Raw genomic sequence first — 22,049 nt, 5'->3', positions numbered from 1 at the left:
AAAGACTCGACACAACTGTTGTGTTTCGGCCGTCAGGCTTGAATCAGGAGTCTTGCTCAATAACGTGTCGTTTATTGAGTCTCAGACACCGGAAGAACAGCTGATATGTTTGGGAAGCTTGCCAGGTGCCCTTGGCCTGGATTGGCCGCTGTCGTGGACAGGATGCTGGGCTCGATGGACCCTTGGTCTTTTCCCAGTATGGCATTACTTATGTACTTATGATATGTGCAGTAGGTAGCACGTGATGTGCTTTTTATGACACTCTACGAGCAAGCTCATCACCAAAAGTCTTTCTAAAGACCCGTACAACACATCACGTTGTCTCAAGGATTTGTATTCCCGTGGTCAAACATCCCACTCTCACTTATACTTGTGTTTTCCCGTGGGGCGTTCGAGTTCTCCGCTTGGCTGCGGATTCTTTTGAACATTCTACTCATCAAGCACAACAGTAGAAACAGTGGCGACATTAATCTCACTAGTGATAGAAGCAGAGGTCGGTGGAGCACTCTTATCATTCATTCTGGCTTTACCTCCCACAATTTCTTCTGTGTTTCTCTCTGGCTTCAACAAAATTATATAACATTTAGGGGCAAAAATGCAACCAAGCAAACCAAAACTGGAAGCCAAAATAGCAAATATTTCAACAGCCACTTTGAATTTTCCTCTGGTACTTAAGTAAGCTGGAACAAATGATATCCAGACTATGAAGAAAACCAGCATCCCAAAAGTGACAAACTTGGCTTCATTGAAGTTATCCGGTAACTTACGTGCTACAAATGCAGCAATGAAGGCTAATATGGCTAGGAAAACATCAAATCCGAACATCGAGCACAAAAATTCAATTGAGCCTTCATTGCATTCAAATATTATCTTTACATTTTGAGATTCCATATTTTTGTACACACTTGGAGGCATTAATAGGAGGTAGGCAATGCAAATGCCAATTTCAATTATTAAACCGATGAGAGCAACGCATTTTTGATGTATAGGTTTCACTGGTATTTCACCTGTTTTTTCTGGAGATTTAGATTTGGCTGCTCTTGATATCAACATCAATACAATTGTTTTTCCAAGTACACAGGAGAGACAAAGCGAAAATCCAAGACCGAGAGTTGTCTGGCGTGCCATACAAGACCATTCTTCTGGCTTGCCGACGAAAAGGATGGAAGTTAGTAAAGTAATGACCAGTGAAAACTGAATCATAAAGCTTAGCTCTCGGTCGTTTGCCTTGACAAGGGGTGTGTCTCTGTGCAGAATGTAGACGACGGTAACAGCAAAGACAATAAGGACTCCGAATACAGACAAGGCTATCAAGGTAATCCCCAGTGCTTCCTCGTAGGCAAGAAATTCTACTTCCTTCAGAACACACTCATTTCGGTGGACATTTGACCAGTAATCTGCAGTGCATGAAATGCATTCTCTTGCATCTGTTGAACAAATAATCAAAATCTGAATGTTTAGCAGAATAAGCAAAAGAGGCCGCTGGATTTTTGTAGGCCTCTGTCAGAATAAAACAATTCTACTGTAAGTATCCAGATGCATGGCCATACTAAAGCAGGTTGATATTGAAAAGGATATGTCTGGTTAACTTTGGAGTTACTAAAACCTGAACCTAATAGGGTGTGGAAATGAAAACTCGCAAGAAAACAATGTGCAAAACATTTCCACAAACTGAAAATGTCCTGGTTAGCTTTTATATATATATCAGTGGCGTACCAAGGGGGGGGCAGTGGGAGCGGTCCGCCCCGGGTGCACACCGCTGGGGGGTGCCGCGGCGCGCGCCTGCTCTGAGATCGCTGATTTTGCGCGTTCGCTGCAGCTCCCTCTGCTCTGCCCTGGAACAGGTTACTTCCTGTTCCGGGTCAGAGGGAGCTGCAGCGAACGCGCGAAGTCAGGGAACTCTGAGCAGGCGCGCACTGCAGCACCCCCCCCCCCCAGCGGCATGCACCCGGGGGGGGTCCGCGCTGCATTGTGGGGGGGGTGCTGCACCCGGGGGGGTCCGCGCTGCATCGGGGGGGGTGCCGCACCCAGGGGGGTGGGGTGCCGCCCCGGGTGTCTGCCACCCTAGGAACGCCACTGATATATATATATATATATATACATACATACACACACAAATGCTGCTCCCACTGTCTGTGGATCATGTAGCTCAAACCTCTGGAAGGAAAAAAGGCCTGAAAGAGCTCCTACATAATCAAAATCTACCAGAGCTAACCAGATCCATATGATCTTCCCTTCATCATGTCGAGTGGAGCACTGTGAAACGCTGGCCACTGTCGGCTTGGGGCAAGGAGGTGAAGATAACACAGCACATTATCTCATAGTGCTGGCAACAGAAAGTACCGACATTGAAAGATAAGTGTCTGTACTTGCATTAAGCGGGAGTAAATGTATCTGAGTGAAAAACAAAACCAAAAAAAAACTAAAATATTATTCAAATAATAGGAAGTTGACCTCAAGTGGAAGGTTTCTTTTCGGCCGATGATGAAGGGAAGATCATATGGATCTGGTTAGCTCTGGTAGATTTTGATTATGTAGGAGCTCTTTCAGGCCTTTTTTCCTTCCAGAGGTTTGAGCTACATGATCCACAGACAGTGGGAGCAGCATTTGTATATATATATCTATATATCAAACATATAAACAGCGAGTGACCGACTCACTCACAAATGCGCAGTAGAGACTTCCCTCTCTGTCCCGCCCCCTCGTCAATACGTGATGACGAGGGCGGGACAGAGAGGAAAACTGCGCCGCCGAGGTTGATGCCGCTCCCCCCGCCCGCCCGCCTGAGATCGCCGCTACCGTTCCTCCTCCCCACCCGGCCCGGGCCCTCTCTCCGCTACTAAACTTACACATCCATTCGCTGGAACGCAGCACGCACATCAGCTGAGCTGCCGTCGGCCTTCCTTCCCTGCCTGTGTCCCGCCCTCGCTGACGTTACGTCACAGGAGGGCGGGACACAGGCGGAGAAGGAAGGGCCGACGGCAGCTCAGCTGATGTGCGTGCTGCGTTCCGGCGAATGAATGTGTAAGTTTAGTAGCGGAGAGAAGGCCCAGGCCAGGTGGAGGGATGGCGGCAACTCCGGGGGTGGGTGGGGGGGGGACGGTAGCGGTGGCGACCTCGCGGGGAGGGGGGAGGGGGAAGGAAAACCCCAATACCAGCCCGTTTTTACGGGCTCAATGGCTAGTATATATATATATATATAAGGTAAACAGGACATTTTCAGTTTGTGGAAATTTTTTGCACATTGTAACTTTGGAGTTAACCACATAAATCCTCTCTTGGTGCCAACCAATGCATAATTTTGGGCAAAGTATTTTAATGTCCTGCCAAAAGTTTATGTCTATGAAGCCCACGTGAGATATGATGAGAAACTGGAATTGAAACTACCAGGTCAGAATGTGTACTATTCTAGTAGTGCTTTAGGGCAGGATCTGCCGATGTTGAACTTTGTCTAAAACACATGCAGGAATGAATATGTGTGCACCGCTTACATGCAGTGGGAGCATCCATTTTACAAATATGAACACAGATAACATCAGCAGAGGAATTTGTGTCAGAAGGTGGCCGGCGATCTCCTTCGAAAATAAGCTGGATAGATCACAACTCCACCTGTGCCTACCAAAACTCATCCCCAAAACCATCTACGTCCTAGGTGACTAAAAGTACATGCATGGGATTTTTCATAGGACATGTTTTATACATATCAAAAACAATTTATGTGAAAAAAAATCCTTTATCAAGTTATCCAAATGTTTATTTGATGAGTAAAAAATTCTTATAAAAATAGCAATACCTGTTTCATTAGTTATCTCTCCTTCTGCACATTGAATGCAGTCAAAACAGCACACTGGTTCCCCTTGTCGAATGCCCTTCCTGTAGCCAGGTACACAGCTTATACTGCAGACAGAAACAGGTGCCTAGGAAATACACAAATTAAGAGAGAGACACTTAGACATCACAAATTAATCTATACTTCTGGGTAAGATCATGTCATTGGAGATAGACCAGTGTTGGAAACTATCACGCCTGGGTTGAGACCAGGGGTTCTCAACCCAGTCCTAGGGGGCAAAGCCAGCCAGTCAGCTTTTCAGGATACCCATGATGAATATACATGAGATAGATTTGCATATGATGAAGACAGTGCATGCAAATCTACCTCATACATATTCATCGGGGATACACTGAAAATAAGACTGGCTAGGTGTATTCCGAGGACTGGGATGAGAACCCCTGTTCTAGACTTTTGTAAGAACAGTGCTTATGGTTCTGTTTTAAATATGCTGTCAAAACTAGAAGTCAAATTTGAGACTGAATTAAAGCAATAAAGTAAAACAAATGATGTTCTGTTTCAGAAAGACTTTAAAGAAATGCTGCAAAAAAAAAAAAAAAAGTAATTTACAACAACAAAGGGATGTCCCACAGCCAGTATTCAGGGTGCAGAGGATAAGAGAAGCTGTATTAGGCGGCCCTCTGCTTGGGACTGTTGCTGCAATGGCTGAAATATAGAGGGAGGAAGGTGGAGCTTAATCAGGGATAAACATCTAGAGGTAGACTTATGATAGCTCAGAAATGAGCAAGTCCCAACCTGGATGTGTCAATTCTGATCTGTACATTCTCCCCTGAATTTACAAAAGTCACTAAAAATTGTGCAGACATATGTGGGTGCATGCCCAATTTGCAATTTATTTCATTTTTCATTTCCTTTATATACCACTCTTATCCAGAGCGGAGCACAAATATACACACATAATAAAACCACATCAATCACAAACATACACATAAAAAATACAATCTTTAATCGAATAACGAGCCAATTATTGCTAATGAAATCTTAATGGAAACAATTATTGGTGCTAATTGGATTTAATTTACATACGGGACCAGAAAAGGGGGCACAGACCGGGGGCATTCCTTTAATTTACACACATTGTTACAGAATAAAAGGGCACAGGAATTTACACAAGGTTTCATTGGTGTAAATTGTCATGCCCAGTGCTTTGTTTTGTAGGAAAAAAGGTACCGGTACTCATTATGGGTGGGGGTCACCATCTATGGCTCTGCCCCTATGGTATCCACACCCACAGTATCCACACCGCTTATACCAGCCGTGGCGCATATAAGCGGTATCATTGAAAATACTATACCAGTATAGGACAAAAAAATAACGCGATTTTATTTCATTATAAATAATTTATATAAGCTATTACAGCTCTAGTATACCTAGTGCAAAATAAAACAGCAGATATAAATTCTCAAATTGGACATCTTCCAAACACTAAAATTAAAATAAAATGATTTTTTCTACCTTTGTTGTCTGGTGACTTTGTTTTTCTGATCATGTTGGTCCCAGTCTCTGATTCTGCTGCTTTCTATCTGTTCCCTTAGCTCCGTTTCCAGGGCTTCCTTTCCATTTATTTCTTTGCTTTCTTCCTTTCTTCTTCATTTCTTGCCCTACATCCATAGGTAAAAGCTGGGTCCTCCATGGACTTGACTGGAGGAAGTATAGAGTGGATCCAGCTTTTGCCTATTTTATTCATCCATGTGCAGTTTTTCTCCTCTTTTCCCTTTCCCTCATCTCATCAGTAAGGGAAAGGGAAATGGGACCTTTCTGAGGTTTTTGCAACTACATTCAAAGTGGTTTACATATATTCAGGTACTTATTTTGTACCAGTATGCATCTCCTTCATCTTTCCATCCACGTCCAGCATTTTTCCTCTCTCCCTCCATCCATGTCCAGCATTTCTCCTCTCTCCTCCCCACCATCCATGTTCCCAGTGTGGCATTACTTATGTACTTATATCTCACTTCCTCTCTCTTCTCTCCCCTCCATTTCCAGCATTTCAACTCTCTCCCCTCCCCTCTATCGATGTCCAGCATTTCTCCTCTCCCCCTCCACTCCATCCATGTGCATCTACTTCCTCTGTCTTCCCTCCCCTCCATCCATGTCCAGTATTTCTCCTCTCTCCCATCCCCTCCAACCGAGTGCATCTCCTTCCTCTGTCTTTCCTTTCCACCAACATTTGTCCTCTCTTCCTTGCCCTCCACTTCATCCATATCCAGCATTTCTCCTCTCTCCCCTCCCTTCCATCCATGTACATCTCCTTCCTGTCTTCCCTCTCCTGCATCCATGTCCAGCATTTCTCCTGTCCTTCCCTCCATCCATCCATGTCCAGCAACTCTACTCTCTCCCCTGCCTTTCCTTCCCATCCATGTCCAGCAATTCTCCTCTGCTCTCCCCTCTCATCTATGTCCAGCGATTCTCCTTTGCCCCTATGCTCCCCTCTCAGCCATGTCCAGCGATTCTTCTCTCTTGCCTGCCCTCCATGTCCAGTGAATCTCTTCTGCTCTCCCCTCCAATCTATGTCCAGCGATTTCTCCTCTCTCTCCTGCCCTCCCCTCCATGTCCAGCGATTCTCCTATCCTCCCCTCCATGTCCAGTAACTTACCCCAGCCTCCACCTGCCCCCGTCGAGTTCCAGTACCAACCCCAGTCCTACCAGCCCGCCCTTAGTTCCCCAACAGCCCTGCTTTCTGTTCCTGCCGCCCCGCAATGATTTAAATCTTTTATTTTTTTTACCTGGAGTCGAAGCGACGGTGGCAGCATTGGTGAAAGCACCAGGCTCACCTCCTACAGCCTTCCCTTCGTTCCCTCTCAGCCTTCCAATGACATTGTTCCCTGTTTCCACGAGGGCGGGACACTGAGAGGGAATGAAGGGAAGGCTGGAGGAGGCGAGCCTGGTCCTTTCACTAATGCCGCCACCGACACAGTGACTTCAGGTTAAAAAAAATAAAAGATTTAAACGCGTCGCGGGGTGGCAGGAACAGAAAGCAGGGCTGTCGGGGAGCTAAGGGCAGGCAGATGAGCTGGCCCTAGGAAAAAAGGTGCCGCGTACCGGCACAAAAAAAGCACTGGTCATGCCTAAATGTAGCCATGGTTCCTGGCGCTAAGTGCTATTCTATAAATAGTGCCTAACTTTAAGCGCCGTTTATAAAGTCGTGCCAAGCACTAATTTTTTCAGCGCCGGTTTTTTTTAGGTGCCATTTTAGTCCTCTATGTAAAACAGAGCTCCATGTATTCTGCTATGGCTTAGAATTTGCTCTTATAGGGTCCTTTTACAAAGGCACACTGAAAAACAGCCTGCGATAGTGTAGGCGCAGGTTTTGGGCATGTGTAGAATTATTTTTCAGTGCATCTGTTAAAAGGGCCTCTTTTTTTCCCCCAAAAATGGAAGTGTGGCAAAATCAAAATTGCCTCGCGTCCACTTTGGGTCTCAGACCTTACCGCCAGCCACAGACCTAGTGATAAAGAATTGGGGCAGTAAGGACCTATGTGCGTCAGATGCCACTTGGTGCGCATCTGAAAATAAAAATTCTTTTTCAGATGCGCGTAGTGCATGCCAAAAATGAAATTACTGCAAGAGCCACATGGTAGTCAGGTGATAAGTTCATTTTGGCACGCGTTAGGCTTATTGAAAGGGGCCCACAGTGAATTGACAGATGAATTTTGTTCTATGAAAATCTCACTGAGTGAATCATCATTTTAACTCACATCATTGTGGCTTCAATGTAGTGGATTTTGATCATGTAAAATATGAGGAGAACTGAAGTGCGTTACCCAGAAAGAGATTGTGTGCTGGGGTTTTGCTCCCACAGAAAACGTGCTCAACAGAGATGGATTCTCAGCAAAATTTTGTGCACCTGGTTAGCTGCCAGGGATGTGCATTCATTTGAAATGACATGAGAAATATCAATATTTTCCATGTCATTGCATGTTATTATCAAATGAATTGATTAAAAAAAACATGACATTTTGTGTGTAGCTTATAGTGCACACTCTTTTGAAAGTACATATTTTTCACAAAACAGTGTAAGCTAGTAGTTCCCAAACCAGGTCCTGGAGGCACCCCAGCCAGTCAGGTTTTCAAGATACTCACAACGAATATTCATGACAGAGATTTGCATGCACTGTCTCCACTGCATGCAAATATATCTCATGAATATTCATTCTGGATATCCTGAAAACCTGACTGGCTGGGGTGCCTCTAGGACCTGGTTTGGGAACCACTGGTGTACGCTAATTGAGAAGAGGATGCACTCTGTCACCCCCTCCCCCACTTCTCAAAACCCAACACAATTTTTTTTTCTGTAGCCCCAAGAATTTGCCACTAGAAAAGGAGATTTATTGGGGCTCCAGCTACATAAGAAAATACATTAACATAAGAATGAAAATAAACTTGAATGCTGTTCTAGTAGGACCTTTCAGACACGGTCTCAGCTCAGTACTAGAAAGACATGTAGGTAGCTGGCTGGTGGCGTGAGGATCACTTTGCAGCCCTTTTACTAAGCTGCGTTACGCATTAATGCACACTTCATGCAGGAAAATGGCATTTGAACCTTTGCGTGACATAACATTGCCGATTGGATGGCTTTTGTGACTCAACATTGAGTGGAGGAGTGGCCTAGTGGTTAGAGCACTGGTCTTGCAATCCAGAGGTGGCTGGTTCAAATCCCACTGCTGCTCCTTGTGATCTTGGGCAAGTCACTTAACCCTCCATTGCCTCAGGTACAAACTTAGATTGTGAGCCCTCCTGGGACAGAGAAATATCCAGAGTACCTGAATGGAACTCACCTTGAGCTACTACTGAAAAAGGTGTGAGCAAAATCCAAATAAATAAATAAATGTATCCATTGAGGATACTGCAGAAACTCTACAGACAGGACCTTGACTACATTATTCTGTGTTGTTAAACAGTTCCACGTCACAACAAAGATCCACTTGACTGCTGAGGAAGGCCATTTGTGCCAAAACACGGCCATGTCGGGTCACCTTTCAGCTGGAGTGCCGTCTCGCTGCCCCCCCCACCACCACCACGCCTCGCCTCCTTGCCACTTCCCCTCACCTCCTTACTGCCTTATCGCTCTCCCCACAAAAACAAAGACCTTTGTTGGCGGGGGTCCCTAACCCCTGCCAGCTGAAGCCTTCTTCAGCGCCAGTCTCCGGCGCAGCCGCTGTTCACTGCCCTGCTCTTCTTTCTTCTTGCTCCTCCTGTCCTGTGCACGCTGACGCTCCTTCTCAGTTTCACGTAAAGGAGTGTTAGCGTGCACAGGAGAAGCAAGAAGAAATAAGAGCAGTGCAGCGAACGCACCTGCGCCGGAGACTGGCACTGAAGTAGGCTTCAGCTGGCGGAGGTTGGGGACCCCCGCCAGCCAAACCAGGGGCCCAGATGAAATTTGCAGGTGCACAGGCCCCCGTGGCCCCACCCGGAGCTACGCCCCTGTTTTATAGTCACACTAAAAATGGGCTTAGCGTGCAAGAAAGTCCTGAGTTAGGGCACAGCTTAGTAAAAGGACCCCTTGGTCACTTGCCTGCCTGATGCGAAGGTGGCAGACCTCATGCGTCACCTACATAGTATTTTAGACAGTGCCAGGGAGTAGCCAGCTGACTTGGTGCACATGGATACCAATAAGATAGGAAAGTGTGACAGGGAGGTTCTGGAAGCCAAATTTAGGCTTTTAGGTAGAAAGTCAATAGCCAGAACCTCCAGAGTAGCATTCTCAGAAACATTCCATTTCACACCCAGTAACCAAAAGCCAGGCAGAGCTCTGCAGCCTCAATGCATGGATGAGACAACAGCAGAGGGAGGAGGGATTTAGATTTGTTAGGAACCGGGCAACATTCTGGGGAAGGGAGAGAGGCTTATTCCGAAAGGATGGGCTTCACTTTAACTAGGTTGATGGTAATAAACTTTTAGAAAGAGATAGAACAGCTTTTAAACTAGAAACTGTGGGAAAGCTGACAGTCACTCAGGAACACATGGTTTGGAGTAAAGTACAGTAATTTCATGAGATACTGGCCAAATGCAAAAGTTAGAATATCGCATGAGAGAGGTTATAATAAAAGCTGACATAGCTCATAACAGACAGAAATAAATTATTCCACATTATTCCCATAGACTGTTAGGCAAATTGTAAACGCAAATTTTAAAAATATGCTTAAAACTGTGTATGTGAATTAGAGAGCTGTACAAGAATGGCGCTAGCAGGAATCCCGCTGTTACTGCAGGGATGGACCCAGGTCCTGTGGGGTTCCTGCAGAAATGTAGGTGAGCATTCCCTCCCCAAGCCTCAGGGTGGCCTCCCCGAATGTCCCTCACCCTGGTGATCTAGTGACTTCTTTGTGGCAGGAAAGATCCCCACTCTTTCCTGCCTGTTGCCTCCGATCTGCTTGCTGCTGCCAGTTCATCAAAATGGCTGCCGAGACTTCAAGCAGCAGCCTCGTGAGACTTGCAGGACCTGAGATATCACATGTGAATGTGATGATTTTGTTAATCGGGTGAACAGGAAACTTTACACGTTCAGATCAAAGACTGATTGTCATTCTGATTGTGTAGTATGTGTGTTACAGTGTCCTTGTAGCATACTCTGTTTTGGTTAAAACAACTAGAAGACTGTCCGCATGAATGATCATAGATCTTGTGTGTCTTGTATGAAGATCGGAGCTCATCTAGTGGCCCACTGTGCAGTAACTAAACACACTTTTCACCAGTTCTGATGTTTTGCCATAGACCAAATATATGACAACACCTAAGGTGGAGATCGTGACCATCAGATTCTACGACGTGAACACATAGAACCAATCTTTACATTGAAGACTTTAGAACCTGATGGCTTCAATACTGTGCTGGAATAGATGGCTCTTTTTTGTGAATTAAGGGCCACTCTGGTGATGATGTTTCTTTGGGGATTGGTTGCCTGACTGTTGGCATCTCAATTAAGTTTGGGCGCCATCTTGAAATTTCTGCTTGATGTGAAGAAAATCAGAGAAAGCAGAGAGCTTCCTTGTGGAAGAATTGGTCTGTGGAATATTGATAGAGATATTTCTAATATGGATTTTATTTTCTAGATGGCATTTGAGCACATATAATCCCCTGAAGAAGCCTTGTGTGCAGTGGCGTTCCTGGCCTGGATGGCACCCGGGGCGGAGCGCCAATGCGCCCCCCCTGGGTGCAGCGCCCCCCCCCCCCCCACTAAATGACACTTCCCCCCCTCCAGCGAAATGACACCCCCCCGGGTGCACGCCGCTGGGGGGGTGCCGCGGCGCGCGCCTGCTCCGAGTTCGCTAAACTTCGCTTCGCTGTAGCTCCCTCTGCCCCGGAACAGGAAGTAACTTGTTCCGGAGCAGAGGGAGCTGCAGCAAACGAGCGACGGAGTTTAGCGAACTCGGAGCAGGCGCGCACCGCGGCACCCCCCAGCGGCGTGCACCCGGGGCGGGTCGCCCCACCGCCCCCCCCTTGGTATGCCACTGCTTGGGTGAAATGGGACCCCATTGGGATTTATTGAAAAACTATGCTTTTTTAATATAAAATGACAGAATATAAAACAGAATAATTAAAAATGTTAAAAAATTGAAATCTTAAGAATTTGCACAAATAAGTTTCATTGTTAAATTTTGGAGGTTTTTGGCCAATGTCATCTGCGAGGTGCTACGTTTATAAGGAATCTTTAAGTACCGCAGACCGATTAAGTCTTTTCCTCCATATATATATATATATATATATATATATATATATATATATATATATATATATATATTGTATTTTTGAAGCACTGAGTGTTTTAACCCACAAATATACCCCTCGTTTATGAAGACATGCTAGCGGCTGCCGATGCAGTAATGCTGACAAAACCCATTCACTTTAAATGGGCTGTGTTGGCAATGCTGCATGGCTGGCTTTATAAACAGGGGGATAGTTAGTTGGTGTTAATTTTTTTTGTGGAATATCCTTTCTATTTTTGAAGGAATCTTTATGAATAGACATTCAAAGTGTGGTGGGAAGGAATATACTGGTGGGGTTGTACTACCGTATACATGGACAGGATGAAGAGATAGTTGGTGAAATGCTAACAGAAATTAGGAAGGCTAACAAATTTGGATTCTTTTTCTCAGCTGCATTAAGCACTTACATGTGCCTAACACAGCAAAAATGGCCAATAGCACATGGCCATTTAAAAAATTAGCATGTGAGCACTTACCAACACCCATTTTGTAGGAGATAAAGGCTCATATGGTAATCCTGCACTAATCAAATAGCACATGGTAACGTAGCAGCTCTGATTATCACAGAAACGCTCATCCTCCACCCCCCCAGACACGCCTTTCTCTGCAGAAAATTTTTAAATATTTTTAGCTCACGGTTTGGGTCCATATCCTGGCTTTATATAATTGAGTTTTGGATGTTCATGCAATACAGATATCTAAATGCAGTGGTGTGCTGGTAAATGTTTAACAACAGGCTCTCTCCCCGGTCCACCTATGCGCCCCCCTCCCATCCACCCGTACGCCCCTCCCAAATTGCAGAGCTAGCTATAGCCGTGGAGAGAGCCTGGTGGGGGGGGGGGGGGGCAATGCATTACTCCAGGAAAAAAAATTAAATGATCCCAGGTTCCAATCTAATTCATGTTTAATGTGGGATAAAATGCCATAAATAAGTAAATAAATATAAACTTTTCACGCTGAGCACCTGATTCTCAAAGTGGACATATTCCAAACACTATAATGAAAATAAAATGATTTTTTTTCTACCTTTGTTGTCTGGTGACTTTGTTTTTCTGATCATGCTGGCCCAGTATCCGATTCTGCTGCTATCTGTCCTCTTAACTCCGTTTACAGGGCTTCCTTTCCATTTATTTCTTTACTCTCCGCCTTTCTTCTTCATTTCTTGTCCTACATCCGTAAGTAAAAGCTGGGTCCTCCGCAGACTTGACTGTCCAGTGGATCCAGCTTCTGCCTATTTTCTTCATCCATGTGCAGTTTTTCTCCTCTCTTCCTTTTCCCTCATCTCATCTCCTTCCACTCTTCCCTCCCCTCCATCCATGTCCAACGTTTCTTCTCTCCCTTCCCTCTCTTCCATCCACCCATGTCCAGCAACCCTCCTCTCCCCCCTGCCCTCCCCTCCATCTACCCATGTCCAGCAACCCTCCTCTCCCCCTGCCCTCCCCTCTATCTACCCATGTCCAGCAACCCTCCTCTCCCCCTGCCCTCCCCTCCATCTACCCATGTCCAGCAACCCTCCTCTCCCCCTGCCCTCCCCTCCCCTCCAGCCACCCATACCCAGCGATTCTCTTTGCTCCCCTGCCCCCCTCCAGCCATCCATACCCAGCGATTGTCTTCTCTCCCCTGCCCCCCTCCAGCCACCCATACCCAGCGATTGTCCTCTCTCCCCTGACCCTCCTCCAGCCACCCATGCCAGCGATTGTCCTCTCCCCTGCTCCCCCTCCAGCCACCCATACCCAGCGATTGTCCTCTCTCCCCTGACCCTCCTCCAGCCACCCATGCCAGCGATTGTCCTCTCTCCCCTGCCCCCCTCCAGCCACCCATACCCAGCGATTGTTCCCTTTCCCCTGCCTCCTCCAGCCACCCATACCCAGCGATTGTCCTTTCTCCCCTTCCCCCCCTCCAGCCACCCATACCCAGCGATTGTCTTCTCTCCCCTGCCCCCTCCAGCCACCCATACCCAGCGATTGTCCTTTCTCCCCTTCCCCCCCTCCAGCCACCCATACCCAGCGATTGTCCTCTCTCCCCTGACCCTCCTCCAGCCACCCATGCCAGCGATTGTCCTCTCCCCTGCCCCCCTCCAGCCACCCATGCCAGCGATTGGACTCTCTCCCCTGCCCCCTCCAGCCACCCATACCCAGCGATTGTCCTCTCTCCCCTGACCCTCCTCCAGCCACCCATACCCAGCGATTGTCCTCTCTCCCCTGACCCTCCTCCAGCCACCCGTGCCAGCGATTGTCCTCTCCCCTGCCCCCCCCTCCAGCCACCCATGCCAACGATTGTCTTCTCTCCCCTGCCCCCGCTCCAGCCACCCATGTCAGCGACTGTCTTCTCTCCCCTGCCCCTCCTCCAGCCACCCATGTCCAGCGACTCCCTTCTCTCCCCTGCCACCCCCTCCAGCCACCGAGGTTGTTCAGCGAATTCTTTGGGGCAGGCAGTCTTGCCTGCCCACTGCCGGTGCTGACTCTCCCCTGCTGCCGGATCGCTATTCAAAATGCCCGCTGAGACTTACAAGGGCGGCCTCCAAGACTTCAGCAGAAGTCTCGCGAGCCTCTGCTGGAACTCTCGGTGGCCATTTTTAAAGAGCGATCCGGCAGCGGGGAGGGTCAGCGCTGGCAGCGGGCAGGCAAGACTGCCTGCCCTGAAGAATTCGCTGGACAAGGGAGGTGAGGGGCCACCGGACCCTGTAGGAGGGAGGGAGGAAGGAAGGAAGGAAGGAGAGCTGGCTCACTCTCAGGAACAACCGGCTCGCAAGTCGGTAAATAATTTAACAACCGGCTCTTGCGAGCCGGTGCGAGCCGGCTCCAGAACGCCACTGTCTAAATGCCAGTTTTCCAATGTCTAGAACAAGAATAAAAGTACCAAAATAACCACCACAGGTCCCTATGTATAAATGTCCCCAGAAAGCACCTTTCACTATTTCCACCATGGTAAAAATTGCAGTGGGGAAAATAGCTAGCGATGCTTAAACTAAATTGCATGCAAATGAGTTGCATAGACTTTTACCATGCAGCTCAGGTATGGAAAGGCCAGGACATGCACATAGCAGCCAATCAGTAAGCGTGGCTGCTATGCGCGTGCCCTAAATGTGGCTCCAATAGTTGTTAAAAATCCCGTCCCTATTGCCAACAGGTGCTTCTTGGTTGTCCACAGTTGCTAAACCCACCCCCAACAATGAAAGGTGCTCACTGGTTGGCCAGAGAATTATTAAGCTCGGCCCCTGCATGCATTTTGTTTTGGTTTGTGACAGCTGTGAGACATGGTGCTTGGCGAAGAGGGGTATTGAAAGAAGCCTTGTGCAGCAAGGGTAAAATGCTTTGGAAAAATGTATGATGGCATGGCATCATTCAGTAGGAGGGTGGACAACATGGAACTGTCTTTGCAATGGTTCCGTGATCCGCTTGTGAGGAGGGGCAGGCTCGAAACTGGCATATTGTTTGTTCAGTTGGTTATAGCTTTTCGCTCCCCATGATTGAAGCAGACAGTCCCAGCTGGAAAGGGAGCAATAATTGCCATGGTCATCTGTCTATTGTGACAGATCAGCAAGATGTGCTGGGTGGAGTGCTGTGATTTCTCTGAGGCTGATAGGGGAAGGGTTTGTAAGATCAGGAGAGCAGAAAATGCTTGCCTCCAATGCTTGCTGTCCGATGGCTTCTTCTGCTGCACAGGCTGCAGCAGGATGTTCGTCATATCAGGGGCTCTGGCCCAGCTCAGCCTTCTCTGCCTCCCCACTACGGCTGCTCCAGACATCCCGTAAATTTTCTGTCACTAAGGGTGGGCGGTCCTTTCTGTGCATCATTCGTAATTGGCTATGCATGCCTCGGAATGCACATTTGAATGTCAAACTGCTCATTAGCATCGGGTTCCCGTTGTCTGCTGCTGAGCTTGGTAAAAAGCCCGCATAGCCCCTTTGTGCATTCATCACTAGATTCCCTGCTCATTAAACTGGCTTGAACCTGTCAGATATTAACGTTGTTGGACGGGTAAGTTTTGGACTCATGGAGGGGCATTTTCGAACAGGGACGCCCATTTCTAAGGGCACCCATCTCCGAGGACGTTCCCGTGAAGAGGCAGTAAGGGGACAATAAGGGGAGGAATAAGGGGGTGACGTGTCTTAATCCCTCTAATGGAGAACTGTTTGATCAAAGCACCGTTCTGTAACTTGAACCTGCCATGTACCAGGTCTAAATTTAAAAATCCATCTTTTTAGACATGGACATCCCTTTTCTTTCTGTGATCAGAGTTGGACGTCCATATTTTGACCCCTCTCTAGTCTCACAAAAAACACGCCCATCCCACTCCCCCTTGCCAAATGGATGTACTGCAGTGTTAGACATCTATATCCTGGCTTTATATAATTGAGATTTGGACATCCATGCAATACGGACATCTAAATGCCAGTTTTCAGATGTCCAAATCAAGAATAGAGCTTCTAAAATAATCACCATAGTCTGCCCAACAAGAGATTATCCAAAAGGTGATGGAGAACGAAACTGAGGAATTCATTATGCCTTTGCATAGGTCCCTTGTACATCAGTAGATAAAACATTATTCAAAGTTGCTAAAATAGTTGAGGATTGTGAAGATTTGCAGAAGGATCGTGTGAGAGTAGAACTAGACATCTAAATTAGCAGATAAAATTTAAGTCGGACACAAGAAAAATATTGCACATAGGAAAAAAAAAAGAGGATGCTGGGTTCTGAGTTAGAAGTCACCACCCATGCAAAAAGATCTTGCAGTTGTTGTGAATAATACTTTGACATTTTCAGCTCAGTGCATGTTAACTAATGAAAAAAGCAACTAGAATGTTAGGGATTATCCAAGAAGGGATGGAGAACAAAATTGAGAATAGCACTATGCCTCTGTATAGGCCCCTTGTACTAGAGAATTGCATGGGGAGAGAAATTTCACCTACCCCCATTGGAATCTAACCCATCCCCACCCGTCCCCACTGGAATCTCCTCCATCCCCGCAAGTAATCCCGCCCATCCCCGCAAGTAACCTCCTCCATCCTCACCCATCCCCTGTACTAAAATAACCCAACTTCTGGTAAAATAACTCAACTTAACAATGGTTCATGTTGATAATTTCCCCTCTCGGTGCTTATGGGGATTTCAATTCTATCAACCATATACATTAAATTTTTTTAATGCTATTGTAAGTGTCATGGCACAAGGAAAACATAGGTAGGCTGGCATGGCACTACACTTCTGTGGGAACCTTGCAAGACCTGCCTCCATCCCTGCGGGAGTCCCGTAGACCTGGAGGGGATCCCCACAGCACTCCTACGGTATTCCCATTAACCCCGTTCCCGTGCAGTTCTCTACCTTGTACATCTGCACCTGAAGTACTGCATGCAGTTCTGGATACCCCATCTCAAAAAAGATATAGTGCAACAAAAAAAGACGCAGAGAAGAACAACAAAAATGATAAAGAGGAAGCAACATGTCCATTATGAAGAAAGGTTCAAGGCATCTCAGGACAGAGCATTTCAGCTTGGAGGAAAGGTGGCAGAGGGAATATGATAGAAGTTCATAAAATAATGAGTAGGGTGGAATGATTAAATAGGGAATGGTTGTTTAACCTTTCAAAACCTTTCAAAAATGAGAAACCAATGACCAACATAGACTTTGGAAAACCGCTGTTCATCCCTGGAAATTAACAATGGGAAATCAACTTTTGGGGATCTTCTAGGTACTTGCAACCAGGACTGGCCACTCTCAGATACAGGATGCTGGGTTCAATGGATCTTGTCTGACTCAGCATGATTTTTCTTATGTTTTTATTAGGCCAAGAGGTTTCAGGAGCCTAACTTTGGAAGTTAGAAGACTAAATTAATTGACTACAGCTGAATACCATGAGCTACCAGCAGAGTGGAGGAGTAGACCAATGGTTAGTGCAGCAGACTCAGAACCATAGAAGCCAAGGTTCAGATCCCATTGCCACTTCTTCTGAGTGTGGACAAGTCACTTAACCCTGTATTGCCTTATATACAAACTTAGTAAGCCCTCCAAAACCATACACCTTTAAGAAAATACTGAATGTAACTCAGTTGAGAAGGCATGAGCTAAATCTAAATTAAAAACACATAAAGAAAATTTCACTAACCTTTCCTGTGTCAGTGTTCCAAACTATGGAGCTATTCTTTATTGTCAAATCATAGTTATTTGCTAAGGCAACATATTGTCCGATCTTCACATAATTGATTTTTCCATCATAAAATTGCCAGTTTAATATATCATAATATCCAGGTACATCTCCTTGTTCATCAAAAGTCATACTTTCATTAGCAAAAGTTGTAAACTTAACATGCTTCAGGTAATACATTAACTAAAAAGCAACACAAAAGAAAAATTATGTCAATTAGAATATTGAGAACATTCCTCGTATGTGGCCAAGGAACTGTTATTTCCACTAGGCTTAGCAATTTTGAAAAGTTGGCTCCTATGGCTACATGTGTACATAAAAGGCCATTTATCAAATACAAAGTGCTGAAAATGTACATTCCTTGCCAAGAAGCTGTGTACTCTCTTGTTGTCCCCTTTCTCCTCCACCGCTAACTCCAGACTTCGTTCCTTTTATCTTGCGGCACCTTATGCCAGAAACCGTCTTCCCGAATCCATATGTCTAGCTCCATCTCTACCTGTTTTTAAATCTATGCTGAAAGCTTACCTTTTCACTACTGCCTTTGGCTCCAAGCCGCTACTCATTTGCCCTCCTCCTCCCCTGTTCCTCTTTACCCTGTAAGTCCCTTGCCCGTAATGTCTTGTCTGTCTGCTTTACCTAGATTGTAAGCTCTTTGAGCAGGGACTGTCTCTCTATGTCAAATGTTCAGCGCTGCGTGCATCTGGTAGCGCTATATAAATGCTATTAGTAGTAGTAGTACTTTACCAGGAGGCATAGCTGGGAGTGTGGTCTGGGCAAAGTGCTGACAGAGTTCATAAGCATGTGCATTGGGCATAAAATCCTATAAGCAATGTGTATACTTGCAATCTTTGCACGGGAACATTTGTACCTGCTCAAAGAGCAGCTGTAAATGTTCACATCTGCATTCAAGGCATGATTTCTGCCACCTACACTTATTCTTAGAGGATTTAACCGACTTGAACTCTGTTGTGAATAATGCTAATTCTGCCTCTCCATCAGCTCTAGGTTTAGGGTAAAATACTCTGAGAGTAAGATTTTGTCTATTAGAAAACAACTTTCTCCAAACAGTTTTTATATGAAAATACTTTAGCTATAGGCATACCAGCTGACAGATTACTAAGTCAAATTTTGAAAAAATTAAATCTATACTATGCAATTACTCTTAAAATATGCCAAATCTTTTTTTACAGTTTTGGCAGTTGTCCTCTGTATTTGCTTAAACACCTCTCTTCTAAATTTTTGAACTTAGGGATTGGTTGAGTTTTCATTTGGAGGGAGGCATTTTTCCTTCCTTTGGAAGGGATAATAGCCTTACCCCAATTCCCAAAAATCTAAGCGCTAGTCTTTCAGAGGTTAGCAATTATCGTCCAGTAGATTCCATTCCCTTCGTTGTTAAAATGACGGAGGGTTATGTGAAAGAACAATTGGTTAACTACCTGACCCATCTTGATCTTCTTTATGCCACCCAGTCTGGTTTCTGAATAAATCATTGCACAGAAACGGTGATTGGCTCTTTGATAGCCCAAGGGAAAAGACTGCTGAGTAGGGGTCAATGTGCAGGGCCACCGAGGGGGAGGGCAGAGGGGGCAAATTTCCCCAGACCTAGCCTCCAAGGGGGGGCCTGGTGCCAGCCCCAGGGCCTCTCTCTCCTGCTCCTGAAGAAAAGTCCAGTGCTGGGCCCCCTTGGAGGCTGGAGAGGTGCAGACACAGCAGGGCTTCGGGCCAAAGCCTCTGGTTTGGCTGGCGGAGGTTCCCCCCAGGCCCCACCAGCAGAAGCAATCTTCCTCCAGCGCTGCTCTCTACTCTGCCGCATTGCCTGCCAAGCAGTTGCTTTTCCCCTCAGGCTGTGCATGCTCAGTTTTGAAACCGAGCATGCACGACATGAGAGAAAAAGCAGCTGCAGAGGCAGGGCAGGCAATTGTGGCGGAATGAAGAGCAGGCCGGAGGAAGACTTCTTCTGCTGGTGGGGCCTCGAGATCCCCACCAGCCAAGGTATTTGTAGTAGTAGCGGGGGGCAGCGGCGGCCCTGCCCCAGGCCTGGCTCAGTCTCTCGGTGGCCCTGTCAATGTGTCATCATTTTACAATTTGGCATCTCCAGTGCCTTTGACCTAGTGGATTGGAAGATCATGATTAACATGTTCTATCAATGTGTTAGAACAACCATACACAATAATGAAGGAGATAGGTACAGACTCAACTGGCATTTGATCTGACACATTAGATTTATAGAGTAAAGAGGTGATGCCTCAAGATGCTATCAATGTGTTTTCCATGATAAAACACTAAATCAGTTTTAGGGCTTTTTAATGAATCGTAGCTATATGGTTATTAACTGATATATGGAGGGCATCGAGTGGAGTTCCACAGGGTCCTCCTTTCTCCCCAGTGCTTTTTAACCTACTTATGAGATTATTAGGTATGTTATTAGATCAATGTAAGTTTATGCACTTTATTTATGTAGACGATATCACTATATTCTTGTCATGTCATTCATCTTGGGCGGAAACTTTGTCCCACATCCAGATGTCCATGAAACAATTAGATTCCTGGATTTCCACCTATTGTCTTAAATTAAACAAGGAGAAAACTATGTCGCAATTTATGATTGATGGGAACTCATTTTCTTTAGATTTGCGTTCGAAAATATTAGGTGTAGAATTGGACAACTTACTAACAATGCAACAGCATGTATCTTTGGTAATGAAGAAAACATATTTTGCCCTTAGGAAAATTAGGGCTATCAAAACTTTTTTCAATAGGTACCTTTAGATTGTTTGTCCAATCACTTGTACCATCTAAGTTTGACTACTGCAACCTTCTCTTGACTGGATGTTCTAAGGTTTTAATTGATTGTTTAAAAATCATGCAAAATATAGCCATTAGGCTGATGTTTGGTCTGTCAAGACATGATTCAGTTAGGAGAGATTATCTAAAGCTACACTGGTTGCAGATTATGGCTCATATTTATTTCAAGGTGAGTATAATGGTTTTCAAAATTTTATCTGGTGATACTTCCTCTTATATGACGGACTTAGCTGTGCTGCTACAAGGAGCTGTTTCTAAATATAACACTTGGAATCAATTTCTTCTGCGGTTTCCAACTACTATTAAACTAAGATTAGTTAGACATTCTTCTGGCTACTATTTGGAATTCTTTATCTTTATTCCCATGATCCTGTTAACATTATTTGTTTTTTTAGGAAAAACTTGAAGATATTTGAGTTTTTTCACAGAAATGGTCTCAGATTTTTAGATTCTGATTAAGTTGATTATATGCGTTTCTATACCGAGTGAATTTTATATAGTTTTTTTTAAATGATCTCTTTCGGCATTATAATTCCCAGACGTATTGGGTTTGGCTTCTTTTTAGATGTAATCCACCCTGAACTAAGTAGGTAGTGGCGGAATACAAGGCATGATGTAACATAACAGTATTTTATGACGATATACCGGGGGGGGGGGGGGGGGAGGGAGTTGGCAACACGGGCTACCGTTAAGATGGGTTATTTCACCAGAAGTCATGCTTTTACAGCACAGGGTCCCATTTTATGCGATTAGACCCTGTGCTTAAATAACACAACTTGTGGTAAAATAACCTGTCTTAATGTTAGCCAACATTGATAACTTCTCCCTTAAGACATCTATGTATCTTTATAAAATGGTACTTAAATGGCCTCTAAATCTTGGCGCCCTGTTAAAATATTACCTTCTTAGGGCCAAATTCAGTAAGGAGCAACGAAAAATAGGCACTGGAAAAAAATCAGTGCTCAGCCCCTCCTATATACAGCATAACAGAATAATGCGCATCCAGATACCCACGCAGACTCTAAGTGGTGCTAATTAACATCAATAATTGATTGTTAGTGCCCAATTATTGATGTTAATTGGCTCATCAATTAGGTTGGATGCCTAACCACATTTGAGCAACCTTTATAGAATCCAAGGGTTAACATCTTCATTATAGTACCACAATGCTAAATTGTGTTTTATTGAGCTTAAAAGTTGAACATTTATCAAATACTTGAAGGCTTCAGCTGTGGTACTGTCTAAGTACTCTTTCTTCATATCATGTAGAGCCCATGTCTATCTTCCAAACAGGTTACACTTGTGCAATAGATATGGATCTGAATGAAATGAGAGGTGAGCTATCAAGACCATAACATAGTAGAAGTTTGGATAACTGATGTTTCTGCACATGCATTTCCAGCCAATACTAATTCATCTGTTTTTATTTTATATCTCAAATAAGAAACATACAAAGAGAGACAATGAAAGCAGAGAAGAATCACAAGATCTGCCCAAATCAAGGCGTTAGAGCACTGGGCTCGATATCCAAGGGTGCCCTTTTC

The 22,049-nt window shown here is 45.3% G+C and overlaps 1 protein-coding gene across 1 annotated transcript in view; it reads right to left on the bottom strand.

The window, feature by feature from the left end:
* Window positions 1-429: 429 nt before the first annotated feature.
* LOC115478365 (vomeronasal type-2 receptor 1-like) overlaps window positions 430-22,049 on the bottom strand; it is a 60,346-nt gene continuing 38,726 nt past the window's right edge. The window contains exons 7-9 of the mRNA XM_030215665.1: window positions 17,662-17,883; window positions 3,794-3,917; window positions 430-1,427 (exon numbers count right to left, since the gene is read on the bottom strand). Of these exons, the coding sequence (XP_030071525.1) occupies window positions 430-1,427; window positions 3,794-3,917; window positions 17,662-17,883 (1,344 nt within the window). The remainder of the gene's footprint in view (window positions 1,428-3,793; window positions 3,918-17,661; window positions 17,884-22,049) is intronic.

The sequence above is a fragment of the Microcaecilia unicolor genome, chromosome 10 (assembly GCF_901765095.1).
Source record: "Microcaecilia unicolor chromosome 10, aMicUni1.1, whole genome shotgun sequence".
NCBI lineage: Eukaryota > Metazoa > Chordata > Amphibia > Gymnophiona > Siphonopidae > Microcaecilia > Microcaecilia unicolor.
This window is presented reverse-complemented; position numbering and strand designations above follow the sequence as displayed.